General features: G+C 45.2%; 1 protein-coding gene across 2 annotated transcripts in view; it reads left to right on the top strand.

Annotated features, from left to right (window-relative positions):
• LOC126291982 (cytochrome P450 4C1-like) overlaps positions 1 to 14,552 on the top strand; it is a 167,196-nt gene that overhangs the window by 138,366 nt on the left and 14,278 nt on the right. For both annotated transcript variants that reach the window (XM_049985739.1, XM_049985738.1), the window contains one exon: positions 265 to 465. In XM_049985739.1, the coding sequence (XP_049841696.1) occupies positions 265 to 465 (201 nt within the window). The remainder of the gene's footprint in view (positions 1 to 264; positions 466 to 14,552) is intronic.

Genomic DNA, 14,552 nt, shown 5'->3' with positions numbered 1-14,552 from the left:
CAGTGGGGCACCGAGTCAAACGCTTTCCGGAAGTCAAGGAATATGGCATCCATCTGATACCCTTCATCCACGGTTCGCAAGATATCATGTGAAAAAGGGCGAGTTGCGTTTCGCAGGAGCGATGCTTTCTAAAGCCATACTGATGCATTGTAGCATGCTATACTAATTTCAGGCTTAGAGTTTGCAGGTTATTGTGGGACTCCGATTAATTAGCACACAGGATGAAAAGTGCACCCAAGCTAATGTAACTGAACCGGTTTTCAGATCATGAATCTGGCGCTGGCCGGCACTGAGACGACGGCTGTGACAATGGGCTTCGTGCTGGCTCTGCTGGCCCTCCATCCAGAGTGGCAGGACGCAGCCCAGCAGGAGCTGAGAGAAGTCTTCGGCCAAGGCGGCGACTTCCTGCGGGCTGCCAGCTCCGCTGAACTGGGCTGCCTTAAGGTGTTGGAGAGCATCATAAAGGTGAGCCACTGCCCAAGGCCTACTGGGCATGCTAGAGAGGAGTTCCATGAGAGAGTGCCTCCACAGTTCCATATGTGGACCAGCATAAATAGGACCTGTTTAGGTTGTTATTGAGGTGATGATACTAGGTAGCATAGCGCCAGTAGGGTAACATATCAGTGTCTGCTGTGTCCCATACCTTCTGGCACCAGGCATACTAACGAGATGCCCATAAGCAGGGTGTCTACATGGACAAGGAAAAATAATTCCCGCATTTTCCCCGCATTTCCCGGTTGAAAATACACTTTCTCCCGGGTGAAAATGCACTTTTTTCGTGTTAAGTGACAGTATACTTTTTCTCAGCACTGATCAATCCTTTTATGGTTTATGGTTTTATACACCGGCGTAGAATTTCCTGGCACTTTAGAAAATGAAACTCAGGAGAAAAAAACACGTTTTGGAAAGATCTTTGATGTGTAGCAACATATGCACTGCATATTTCCGTGTTACGAAGGTATAAATTCGAATTCCACCAAACACCGCATGTTACTTTCCGAAGCATTAAAATCGAAATTGCGGCGCGCTTTTGTAAGCCAATCACAGCTCATGTCACCTGATCTCGCCAGCTGATGACAGCATTTGACACGTGATGTAGTCAGCCATAAGCAAGATCACTCTCAACTACCGCGAACACACAAATAAGAAAAATTAGTGGCTTAAATTAATGTACAATTGTTGCTACAAGAAAAGCAAAGCTATGACATATAATATTGGTCTCTAAGATTAATAAGCTGCAAGAAAGGCTAAGCTTCCACATATATTGTTGATCTTTTTTTGCACGCCATACATCACATAAATGTGCCAGTAAAATTTGTTAATAACGGCGTAAATGTCTGATCTTCTGGGCTCGAAATTCTTCATATGGTCGTCCCCAAAGAGTTGATTTTTAAATGAGAGTCAAACGTTCTGTGATTTAAGAAATTCGTCGTACACTCTCTCACATAGTTTATCTTACATAAAAGGAAATTTACTTTGAAAGTAACGCTTTTCAAAGCAATATTCGCAATATTTTTCCTTGACCTATTAGAAAGGTACGTTTCAGCAGTTGCCAGAGAGCGCGAGATAACAGGCGTCACGGCACTTGCACAGTTACGATGACGCAGGAAGCCCGCATGTCCGTACGTGTGAAACATTAAAAGATCTTGCATTAAAACGAATGTAATGTAAAAAACTGTCACGTCACTCTCATTGGAGGCAATTTGTTGTTAAGAAGCACTGCATAGTCCTCCTAAAGCCTTTGACACATTTTGCTGTTAGCAGACGCTTGTATGAGCACTGTGTTTTGTTGTTGTATATGGCGCATTTTCTTTGCAACTCAAGTTTTCTGTTCGTTTTTTTCTCTCGTTCATGTTTTGTTGCTGCAGTATTATTCTGCAGAAGCGGGATACAGTAATTTTTTTTGTAAGGTATTGGTTCTTACCAGTCAAAATCACAAAAATTTAACTGAAAACTAGAACAGTGAAAAATTCCCGGAACTCAGAAAGATTCCCGAGTTTTTCCCGGATCTCCCGGTTGTCCCGGGTCGTAGACACCCTGTAAGGTTCCGTATCTGGTCCACAACTTTAGGGCTACAGCTTAGATTGTTGTGTGCCACAGTGGTAGTGCATAATAACACAAGCTGAAGATTATGTATGAGAACTACAACTTTGGTATTTCAATTTCGGTGTTGGTATCGTTAGAGGTTGTGATAGTGTGGTAGTGGTGGTGGTGGTGGTGGTGGTTGTGTTTGTAGCTTTGGGTCGCAAAACCTACGTGAACTGTGACCAACAAGCTTCTGTGCCCCAAGACTGTAATTATGAGCCAGGTTCCCGGACCATAACTCCAAGATTCTGTATGCGGACTGCATGAGTTCATTGGAGGTGTTTTCTGTTGATAGTGACGCCAAAGTGTTAGAGCCAAGCTGAGTATCAGCTTAAGAAGCATTTGCAGCGTTGTACCTAGTTTTTTAAAAGATTAGACGTGGTACATCTTCAATCAGGGTCAGAGTAATCCTTACTGGTCAGCCTCATTCTGCCATTACGATGCGAGGGTTAGTTACGTGTGCAGAAAACTAATAGGCAAGCTGCAGTCACGATGGAAATGCCCAAAGAAAACTGCCAGATGGCTCATTTGTTGGTTGAGTGCAACAGCATTTCAATTCCTCCACGCTCAGAATATAGATGAGGGATGTAATGAGAAAGGGACATGCATAAAATCGATCAAAATCCTACAGGTCGATGGCTTAGCCACATTACAAGCGCTGATATCGTAAATGTTTCATGCGACAGTTAATTTTTATGTTATTGCTGTTACTGAAGGTGTGACTGGTAGGTTTGTTCGTGCGGTTGGATACCAATATCTAAGAGAGAAGTTGTCCTCAGGCTGCTGCATCCGAAGACTTTAGTCTAAGGTGTGGCACACAAGAATGCTCTGAATTTCAATATGCTAATAACAATTTCAGGACATGAGTTAAGTTTGTTATTGCTGTTGCTGTTGTTTGTGATAGTGATGATTATGCTGTTGTTGTTGTTGTTTTTGGTGGTGGTGGTGGTGGTGGCAAATAGCAACATGTTGGTGAATAATCACCCATTTCGGCTACTACTTCCCATAACTGCCCTCAGATGGCATGCCATGTGAGAATGCTCACCATGGTTCCATGTTTGGACACCTTTTAGAGAATTCACTTCTGTTTGTCGTTATTGGCTGGTGGTAAGATGTACCAATGCATGGAGCACAGAGTGGCGAGGTGCTGAGCTCCAGAAAAGTAAAGTTCTTTCACAATCTACAGAGATACATAAACGGAAATTTGGCATAATTTATAAAATATATTCAATAATCCATGTTAGCACAGGTTAAGAAAAAAGAAAAAGAATTTACATGCAAGAATCAATTTAACTTACCAAAGTTAAAGAAATATTGAAAGAAAATTTACAGTAACTTCAACAAGTATTCTTCCATTAATGTATTACATTTATAAAAGCAGTCTTCAAGAAAATTAAACACAGAAAGGTAACACCCTTCATCAACAGAATTAAGAGATATAATCAAAATTTCAATGATTAAAAGTAATGACAGATTTCCAATCTGTTTCACTGTTTCGCTGATTAAACCCATCAGTTAAGGGTGGCTGGGTATAGGTGTGCGTGTAGTTTACAGATTACGAAGGCTCCTTGTGCTAATTGGGTACGTTACGACACAGTAAAGAAGTCAGCGTTACACAGGAGCCATAAATGTAATTTCGTCAAAGAAATACACACCCACGGAACAGGAAAACTGTATCAAAAATAATTACAGGCTAATCAACATTTGGCACACCAGGGGGCGTGGAAGCCATTATATGACAGGGTGTTACGAAAAGGTACGGCCAAACTTTCAGGAAACATTCCTCACACACAAATAAAGAAAATATGTTTCCAGAATGAGATTTTCACTCTGCGGCGGAGTGTGCGCTGATATGAAACTTCCTGGCAGATTAAAACTTTGTGCCCCACCGAGACTCGAACTCGGGACCTTTGCCTTTCGCGGGCAAGTGCTCTACCATGTGAGCTACCGAAGCACGACTCACAGCCCGTACTCAGAGCTTTACAGAAGTTCTCCTGCGAACCTTGCAGAACTAGCACTCCTGAAAGAAAGGAAGGTAGGAGACGGATACTGGCAAAAGTAAAGCTGTGAGTACCGGCCGTCAGTCATGCTTCGGTAGCTCAGATGGTAGAGCACTTGCCCACGAAAGGCAAAGGTCCCGAGTTCGAGTCTCGGTCGGGCATACAATTTTAATCTGCCAGGAAGTTTCAAAGAAAAGATGTTATGTGGACATGTGTCCGGAATCGCTTAATTTCCATGTTCGAGCTCATTTTAGTTTCTTCCACCTACGCTCAATAGAGCACGTTATCATGATTTCATATGGGATACTCTACCTGAGCTGCTAGGACATGTGCCTTTACAAGTACGACACAACATGTGGTTCATGCACGATGGAGCTCCTGCACATTTCAGTATGAAATTCGGTGGCCGACGGATTGGTAGAGGCGGACCAATTCCATGGCCTCCACGCTCTCCTGACCTCAACCATCTTGACTTTCATTTGTAGGGGCATTTGAAAGCTCTTGTCTACGCAACCCCGGTACCAAATGTAGACTCTTCGTGCTCGTATTGTGGACGGCTGTGATACAATACGCCATTCTCCAGGGCTGCATCAGCGCATCAGGAATTCCATGCGACGGAGGGTGGATGCATGTATCCTCGCTAACGGAGGACATTTTGAACATTTCCTGTAATAAAGTGTTTGAAGTCACGCTGGTACGTTCTGTTGCTGTGTGTTTCCATTCCATGATTAATGTGATTTGAAGGGAAGTAATAAAATGAGCTCTAACATGGAAAGTAAGTGTTTCCGGACACATGTCCACATAACATATTTTCTTTCTTTGTGTGTGAGGAATGTTTCCTGAAAGTTTGGCGGTACCTTTTTGTAACACCCTGTATATATATATACCAGTTCCTGTACACAAGGGAAGTCCATGTAATACCGAATACAAGACTTGATACATGGTCTAAAAACTAATAATTTTCTCGAGAAATAACCAAACACAAGTTGGCCTCATCAGACGAAACACCCCTTATAAACCACATTGATAAGCTCTAACAGTGTTACTCTTATTTTAGTTTGCCGAAGTGCGCCTAGGGATATTACAATAGAATGGGTCTCCTGTGGATCGAAACCACTGGCTCAGATGTAAAAAATGAAGACTCACCAGATTCGAAATGATCCAGTTACGTCGATGAAATTCCAGGATACCATCAGTGAAACACACCTCAGTAATATGGAACCAACCACCCAGCAGCCGCCTTCCATTAGTTGTGACGCAGCACACAGAGGGCCGATTACTGTTAAGCACCACACTTGTTCACAGTCCAGCAGACTCCATCCCACGTGGGGGTGTACACACTTGGTACAATCCATGTATGATGTAGCACAGCTTCAGCACTCAGGCATGACCAAGACCAGGCAGCATGGCAAACAAAGCAGTGTTTCAAGAGTCGCTTCCAGTGCTGAATTTTCTCAGCCACCGCTTCACTTGGCCCCTATCACGACGCCCTGAAATCCTTCATGCAAACGACAAAGTAACGAAGTCTCTGGCCACATTGATGACCGTTTGATATGAGCTGGTGGACAGCTCAGCCTTCTGGCCTTAACTTGGTGGCGGGGGAATCGCGTTAGTATGGTTTCCTCCTGGACCTGACAAATTTCCATCAGCGATTTGACTGCCGTCAGGTACGAATTTTGGTGGTCAGTGGTGCAAGTTTAGAGATGGTTGAGGCAAGAGCGAGGTAGCAATGCAACGCACAATTGGTAGTGCAGAAAATGCAAGTCGGTATGGGAGACTCTCAACATACAAGTCGGAAGACGACTTGAATGTTGTTCTGCACATCTCTGAACAGGGCTCTTCAAAGTCAACAAGACAACCTGCTAAGAAAACGGCATTCTCATGTGACACAGCATTGATCGTTTTAAAAAGTGGACTAGTTTTTCCACCTTGGAAGCCACATTACGTGCAACAACTGCGCAATGAGGCTGCGACAGGGGAATGAAATTTTGCAAGATTGGGAAGTTGATTATCCCAAACTGAACGACAATATACTGTGGTACTTCACGTTGGAGATTTCGTGATCCGCTACATTTGTCATTATTCGTCAAATTTGGATTCATACGTAGCTGTTAAAAAAATGTTCTACGTGACACCACGAATGGTGCTCGATGCTTGGAGATGCTTCGAACGTATGGCCTGTCATTCAAGAATGGGAAAACGGAAAGGAACTGCTGTTGATGCAAGATGGATCTACGCCCCACTACGAAATTCCTTTGAGAGAATAGCTTGATGACAGTTTCCCCGGCAGACGTATTGGCCACCGGGGTCCGAAAAAATTGGCCTGCACACAGTCCTGATCTAATACCATTCGACTTCTTCCTTTTGGGCTGTGCAATTGTACAAATTAAAAGCAAAGGATACTCTACTGAAGCGCCAAAGAAACTGGTATAGGCATGCGTATTCAAATACAGAGACATGTAAAGGGGCAGAATACGGCGCTGCGGTCGGCAACGCCTATATAAGAGAACAAGTGTCCGGCGCAGTTGTTAGACCGGTTACTGCTGCTACAATGGCAGCTTATCAAGGTTGAAGTGAGTCTGAATGTGGTTCTACAGTCGGCCTACGAGCAATGGGACACAGCATCTCCGAGGCAGCGATGAAGTGGATATTTTCCTGTACGACCATTTCACGAGTGTACCGGGAATATCACGAATCCGGTAAAACATCAAATCTCCGACACCCCTGTGGCCGGAAAAAGGTCCTGCAAGAACGGGACAAACAACCACTGAAGATAATCGTTCAACGTGACAGAAGTGGAGCCCTTACGCAAATTGTTGCAGATTTCAATGCTGCGCCAGCAACAGTGTCAGTGTGTGAACCAATCAACGAAACATCATCGATATGGGCTTTCGGAGCCGGAAGCCCACTCGTGTACCCTTGATGACTGCACAAAGCTTTACTCCTCGCCTGGGCGCGTCAACACCGACGTTGGACTGTTGATGACTGGAAACATGTTACCTGGTCGTACCAGCCTACGGATATGGAGCCAACCTCATGAATCCATGGATCCTGCATGTCAATAAGGGACTGTTGAAGCTGACGGAGGCTCTGTATTGGCGTGGGGCGTGTGCAGTTGGAGTGGTATGGGACCCCTGATACGTCTGGATACGACTCTGACGGGTGACTCGTGCTTAAGCATCCTGTCTGGTCACCTGCATCCACTTATGTCCATTGCGCATTCCGACGGACTTGGGCAATTCCAGCAGGAGAATGAGCCATCACATACGCCCAGAATTGCTACAGAGTGGCTCCAGAAACATTCTTCTGATTTTAAGCACGTCCGATGGCCACCAAACTCCCCAGAAAGGAACATTATTGAGCATATGTGTGATGTCTTGCAACGTGCTCTTCAGAAGAGATCTCCACCCCTCCCCGTTCTCTTACGGATTTATGGGCAGCATTGCATAACTCATGGTGCCAATTCTCTCCAGCACTACTTCAGCCATTAGTCGAGTCCATGCCACGTCGTTTTGCAGCAATTCTGCGTGCTCGCGGGGGCCCTACACGATATTAGCAGGTGTACCAGTTTCTTTTTATCTTCATTGCACCAGTATTGAACAAAATATTCGTGAAGTGTAGTCATATGTCCCAGTTCAGATGCTAAGAAAGGCCGTGGATTCTTTTCCTAAAAGATTCATGCTCTGTGCGGAAAATGCGGTTGCTCACATTGAAATGTAACTTAATAACTAAATGGTTCACCATAATAGTGTACTGAATGCAAATAGAATCATGATAAGTTGTATACTTTTGGAAATATTCACTGTTAGAAATAGATTCTGATTTTACAACCACCCTGTGTAAAATAGTTCAACAGAAATGTTTTCGTTACAAATGCCTTTACGAAATCAGTGAACTGGGAAACGAGAGTAATAAATTTAGACATTAGAAGAGGGCTCTAAGAGATATCTAGTTATCTACTTTACACAATGGTTAAATAAATACTTGCTGTAGCTGCAGTGCCCAATAATATATTCACATAAGAAAGCTTTGAGTAAATCTGTGCAAAAGATGATAATATTCTTGTTTTCGGGTCAGCACAAGGATACAAGGGGCGTTCAATAAGCAATGTAACACATTTTTGTCTATAATCAGGTTCATTTTATTACTTTCCCCTAGGGCATGCTTTGTATCTGAAAAGTGACTTGCGTAATGGCCTCCAGTATTTCATGCGGCTCCAAGAAATGCGCCAATAATTTTTCCGAAATTTATTCTACAGCTTAACTGTGTGCACAGAAATTAACAACAACAACAACAACACCCATATCCCTAACCTTCATCGAAGGAAGAGCGCCTTTCCTGGTTGTACCTCCCAGTGACTGTTCGGTCTACAAGTAAAATATTTTTCAGTTTCCTCAACAATTACTGTCAATCTTCTCTTGATCCGTTTTGTCAGACAACAAGTCATAATGTTCCACAAATTCCCTATGAGTTACTTTAGCTGGTATGCCAGCTGGAGTAGATTTATGAGCCTCATGTATTACCGAGTTGAAGGCAAAATTGAGCCACCCCAGGGGATCTGTCCCAATTTGCTCGTGATTTGCCATGGAAAATAATTAATTACAATTTTAAGTGGCATTTTACGCTTCCCACAAATGAAGGTTGCGGATAATTTGGAACGGTAGTGATGTGCGGTACTGCATTTCCCAAACAAAATTCGTACATCTCCCTAGATGTAGATGTAGGGGCGTTACCGATCAGTTTCAGCGGACCAAAGCAGGAAGAAATACCTTCCAGGCATTGAGTAGTGATACCAGTGTTGATGCCTCTGCTATTGAATAACCACAGTAAATGGCTAAAGGCTTCTATCATGGCAAAGTTGTATCTATTCCCACTCCTCGTCCGTATAGACAGCCCCAAATAAACGGCAAAAAATTTGACCATGGGTTTCTGTGCCCTGCTAGAACTTAACAGTCTTCAACAGACATTTGTCTTAGGCTTCGCACCCGGCCGCTGTGGCCAAGCGGTTCTAGACGCTTCAGTCCTGAATCGCGCTGCTGCTACGGCCGCAGGTTCGAATCCTGCCTCGGGTATGGCTGTGTGTGATGTCCTTAGCTTAGTTAGGTGTAAGTAGTTCTAAGTCTAGGGGACTGATAACCTCAGATGTTAAGTCCCATAGAGCTTAGAGCCATTTTAGGCTTCGCAAACTTGCGTGCCGCACATTGAGCTACCATTTTTCTCATGTCGGAGTTCAATGCCGAACACGTTACATGTTCCTTAATTTTTTGAATCTTTTGTAGGCCCCTAAATTGCCCGTGTACAATGGTTGCTGGAAGTACTAAGCCGCGAGCAGTGGCCTCCCGGTTTCAGGCGCCATGTCCCGGATTGCGCGGCCCCTCCTGCCGCAGGTTCGAGTCCTCCCTTGGGCATGGGGTGTGTGTATCGTTCTTAGCATAAGTTAGTTTGAGTAGTGTGTAAGTCTAGGGAAGGAGGACCGATGACCTCAGCAGTTTGGTCCCTTAGGAATTCACACACTTTTTTCTTTTTTTTTTTTTTTTTTTTTTTTTTTTTTTTTTTTTTTTTTTTTTTTTTTTTTTTTTTTAAGTGCCGATAGACTGTCAGCTCAAGCTGCTTGGGTAAACAAATCTGCAGCCTTCCGACATGATGGACATAAAATCACAAGAATCCTCCAGTCAGTTGGTAATCACTCACTGCATTATGTTCCATCAACTGCCTCTTCTTAATGCTCCCCAACTCTTCATCTTCATCCTGTTTCTCCTGCAAATTTTCGAATAAGGAGGGAATCTTAGCTAAGTTTCTGACCTTCGATAGAACATGTTTGTCCACTCCCTGCAGATCATTACATGTTTACTCGATCTCGAACATATGACTTACGGCGTCCGACACTTGGTTATCACAGCCTTTTATGTGCCACCCCAAAAATTTAAATGCAGACATGCACATTGCCAACCGGCCATCTTCCCAGTTTCTCAGAGTCTCGCAAAAACCCAGCTCAGGGCTTGATTGTCGTTCTCCAACAATAAGTACACTCCTGGAAATGGAAAAAAGAACACATTGACACCGGTGTGTCAGACCCACCATACTTGCTCCGGACACTGCGAGAGGGCTGTACAAGCAATGACCACACGCACGGCACAGCGGACACGCCAGGAACCGCGGTGTTGGCCGTCGAATGGCGCTAGCTGCACAGCATTTGTGCACCGCCGCCGTCAGTGTCAGCCAGTTTGCCGTGGCATACGGAGCTCCATCGCAGTCTTTAACACTGGTAGCATGCCGCGACAGCGTGGACGTGAACCGTATGTGCAGTTGACGGACTTTGAGCGAGGGCATATAGTGGGCATACGGGAGGCCGGGTGGACGTAGCGCCGAATTGCTCAACACGTGGGGCGTGAGGTCTCCACAGTACATCGATGTTGTCGCCAGTGGTCGGCGGAAGGTGCACGTGCCCGTCGACATGGGACCGGACCGCAGCGACGCACGGATGCACGCCAAGACCGTAGGATCCTACGCAGTGCCGTAGGGGACCGCACCGCCACTTCCCAGCAAATTAGGGACACTGTTGCTCCTGGGGTATCGGCGAGGACCATTCGCAACCGTCTCCATGAAGCTGGGCTACGGTCCCGCACACCGTTAGGCCGTCTTCCGCTCACGCCCCAACATCGTGCAGCCCGCCTCCAGTGGTGTCGCGACAGGCGTGAATGGAGGGACGAATGGAGACGTGTCGTCTTCAGCGATGAGAGTCTCTTCTGCCTTGGTGCCAATGATGGTCGTATGCGTGTTTGGCGCCGTGCAGGTGAGCGCCACAATCAGGACTGCATACGACCGAGGCACACAGGGCCAACACCCGGCATCATGGTGTGGGGAGCGATCTCCTACACTGGCCGTACACCTCTGGTGATCGTCGAGGGGACACTGAATAGTGCACGGTACATCCAAACCGTCATCGAACCCATCGTTCTACCATTCCTAGACCGGCAAGGGAACTTGCTGTTCCAACAGAACAATGCACGCCCGCATGGATCCCGTGCCACCCAACGTGCTCTAGAAGGTGTAAGTCAACTACCCTGGCCAGCAAGATCTCCGGATCTGTCCCCCATTGAGCATGTTTGGGACTGGATGAAGTGTCGTCTCACGCGGTCTGCACGTCCAGCACGAACGCTGGTCCAACTGAGGCGCCAGGTGGAAAAGGCATGGCAAACCGTTCCACAGGACTACATCCAGCATCTCTACGATCGTCTCCATGGGAGAATAGCAGCCTGCACTGCTGCGAAAGGTGGATATACACTGTACTAGTGCCGACATTGTGCACGCTCTGTTGCCTGTGTCTATGTGTCTGTGGTTCTGTCAGTGTGATCATGTGATGTATCTGACCCCAGGAATGTGTCAATAAAGTTTCCCCTTCCTGGGACAATGAATTCACGGTGTTCTTATTTCAATTTCCAGGAGTGTATTTCTGCTCGAGGTAGACGCGAAACTTTTCTAACCCAAAATGGAAGGTGAGAGCCTCCAATTCATAAACTGAACGTATCATTTCAGGAACTGACAAAGAATTGGAGGCATAAGCAGGAGTCCGACATTGCCTATCTTGCTCCTGAAACAGAACTGCTGCAAACACTGGCATTAAACAAGTCCGTTTGAAGCATAAGTTCCTTCCCAAAACATTGGATTGCAAGAGGATCGCTAGAAACTGTGCTTTGTATTGTATTGTGTTGTATGGAACTGGGGACCTAGAAACGACAGAGAGGCTTCGTCCCCGCCGCAGTCCTCAGTGGTTCACAAACCCACAACAGGCCACAGCAGTCCACCCACCCCACCGCCGCCCTCCTCCGAACCCAGGGTTATTGTGCGGTTAGAGCCATGTGCCCCAAGTGTTTACATCGAAAATAATTGCCCTGCAAGAAGAACCATGCCTGTTTCTTCCCGTCGACAGATTCACTGGACTTGCTGCTATATATTTCATGAATCACCAGAGAACTGTCCTCAGGGCGCATGTCTTCCAAAATTTTGTTTACTTTGTCACTCTTAGTGATCTGAAGCATAGCGCGAGTGTAGCACAGTAAATTTCCTTCATACCGTGGACGACAAAACATTCATCCCCCCCCCCCCCCCCCCCGAATTTTCCCTCTGAGGACCCCAGCTCAACAAGTCCACTGCAACTGCCCCTGATAAATCAAAAAATGGCTCTGAGCACTATGCGACTTAACATCTATGGTCATCAGTCCCCTAGAACTTAGAACTACTTAAACCTAACTAACCTAAGGACATCACACAACACCCAGCCATCACGAGGCAGAGAAAATCCCTGAACCCACCGGGAATCGAACCCGGGAACCCGGGCATGGGAAGCGAGAACGCTACCGCACGACCAGGAGATGCGGGCTGATAAACCAAATGAAGGTGCGATAATTGGAGCACTTCAGAATGCTTTTCTGAACTAACAGTTAACCACAAAAATTACACCATCCCCATATTAGACTCAATCAACAAAACTTCTACTTCCTTTAGTACCCTAGAGGTCGGACTGGGAACTTACATACCACAACCGTCCAGTACAACACTGCACTCCACACTTATATTATCCCCATCTTCCAACTCCCCTTGCAAATACAGAGCATTGCTTAGAAGCTAGAATTCCATCACTTTAGTTCGTAGTTTCTACTGAGTTATGACTGGCTCCCAACCTGTATTAATATGGAAAGAAATCTTCAAACTAGTTGGACAAGCGGCTTAATTGACCTTGAATATTCAATATTTGCTTGCGTAAAGGACAGTTCTACATCTGCATTCATACTCCGCAAGCCACCCGACTTCCAGTTACGTAAGAACATGATTTTGCTTTGCGTCACGGAGAAGTATTAGGAGCATACGTTGGCAGTCGCACCTGTCTCCCTTATATCTTGTTTATCCAGCTGTAATGGACAGTCCAAAGCGCTCTGCAATCCCTGCATTGGTTCTGTCATGCTGCCCTCACACCCAAACCTCCAGATATATCTACAGGGTATTAGCCAAAAGTTCGATATAATTTGTGCTATGTGCTCTCGCCCACGAGAACAGCAAAAAGTGCACTTGACCTACGCTGCGGAAAGCAGGAAAAGCACTGTCTGTCGCATGGAGCACCATTGGGGGAAGTCGGTGGAGAGTTACTCTGTCGTTTCAAGCGTCCTGAGTTTGAGCCCTGGTCATTCCACTTTTTTTTGTTTTTGCTGAAGCGTGTGTTAAACTGCTGTATGGGGCACCATGTTCCTGACATTTAAAAGAACTTTCTGAAGTTTATAATAATGTTCTATTGACACTCCACTTTTCCTTCGTTTATTAGAACGTACAAACCCACAGTGTTATGGAAAATCCAGTATGGAATAATGATAATATTATGAAAAGGACAGTTTGCTACTCACCACATAGCGGAGATGCTGAGAAGGGAAACCTCCCCTCTCCCCCCCCCCCCCCCCCTCAGATTTAGAGGTCAAATGGCATAGTGGAGAACCTGTCAGAAACTGAGCACAGGTCAAGCATGAAGACAGGAACTGAGAGAAAAGAAGAAAAATCGGAACAGTGAACGGTCCAAGCTGAAGATGTGCAGCTTCGAGCGAATCTGAAAAGCCAGTGTGATGGTTCTTTGTCATGGTTTTCGGCTACAAAGGAAGATATCCGTGTTCAGATCTCCCTGGTGCCCAACATTTTTTTCCCTTTTTTAAAAAAGTTATGACCTGTCCTTCCTGTCTTTGACGTGTCTGTTCGTTGTATTCAAATTTGTATCTGTGGACCGATGTAATGTCCGTTCATTTGCAACAGCATAGTGTAAGGAAGCCTTCTCCAGATGTACATACTTCCTATTTGTTCAACACAAGTGCCACACGTTATGAGTCTTTCATTCTCTATTGGAAGTTTTGACTCTTAAATTCCTTCATGATAACGTAGTTCACAACCGTTTATTTCTGTTCTCATTTTTGGAGAGATGTATGCAGCATCTCATTTTTCTCTTATTACTCATCTTATTTACTTGTGGTGGTAGTATATTCTTACCAAGTGAGTCATATTCTACAACCAATGTATAGTATGACAATTGCCAAGACTGACAGAAGGAGAACAGGCACATCAATGACTGGCCTGATAGCCCATAATTTTATTGAGGAAAAAAAAAGGCACAGGGGAGATTTGATTCTGGATCTCCTATCCTACAGTCCAACACCAGGACCATACAAACACAACGCCATGATTCTTACAATTTACCCATGTTGTACAACCCTTGAACTTGGACCATTCACTATTTTTCTTTCTTTTTTTTTTTTTTTTTTTTTTTACTGTTCAGTACACCTTCTTCCTGCTTTTACACTTGATCTGTGATCCGTTTTTTAGAGGCTATCCACTGAGCCACTTTAGCAGTACATTGGGGGGGGGAGGGGGGAGGGATGCAATGGGGAGTTTCCCTTGTGAGTCACAGGTAGGCGCAACAAAACGATTGTCAAC

This window comes from Schistocerca gregaria, chromosome 9 (genome assembly GCF_023897955.1).
Source record: "Schistocerca gregaria isolate iqSchGreg1 chromosome 9, iqSchGreg1.2, whole genome shotgun sequence".
NCBI classification, from domain to species: Eukaryota; Metazoa; Arthropoda; class Insecta; order Orthoptera; family Acrididae; genus Schistocerca; species Schistocerca gregaria.
Note: the sequence above shows the minus strand (reverse complement) of the source record. Positions and strands in the feature narration are given on the sequence as shown.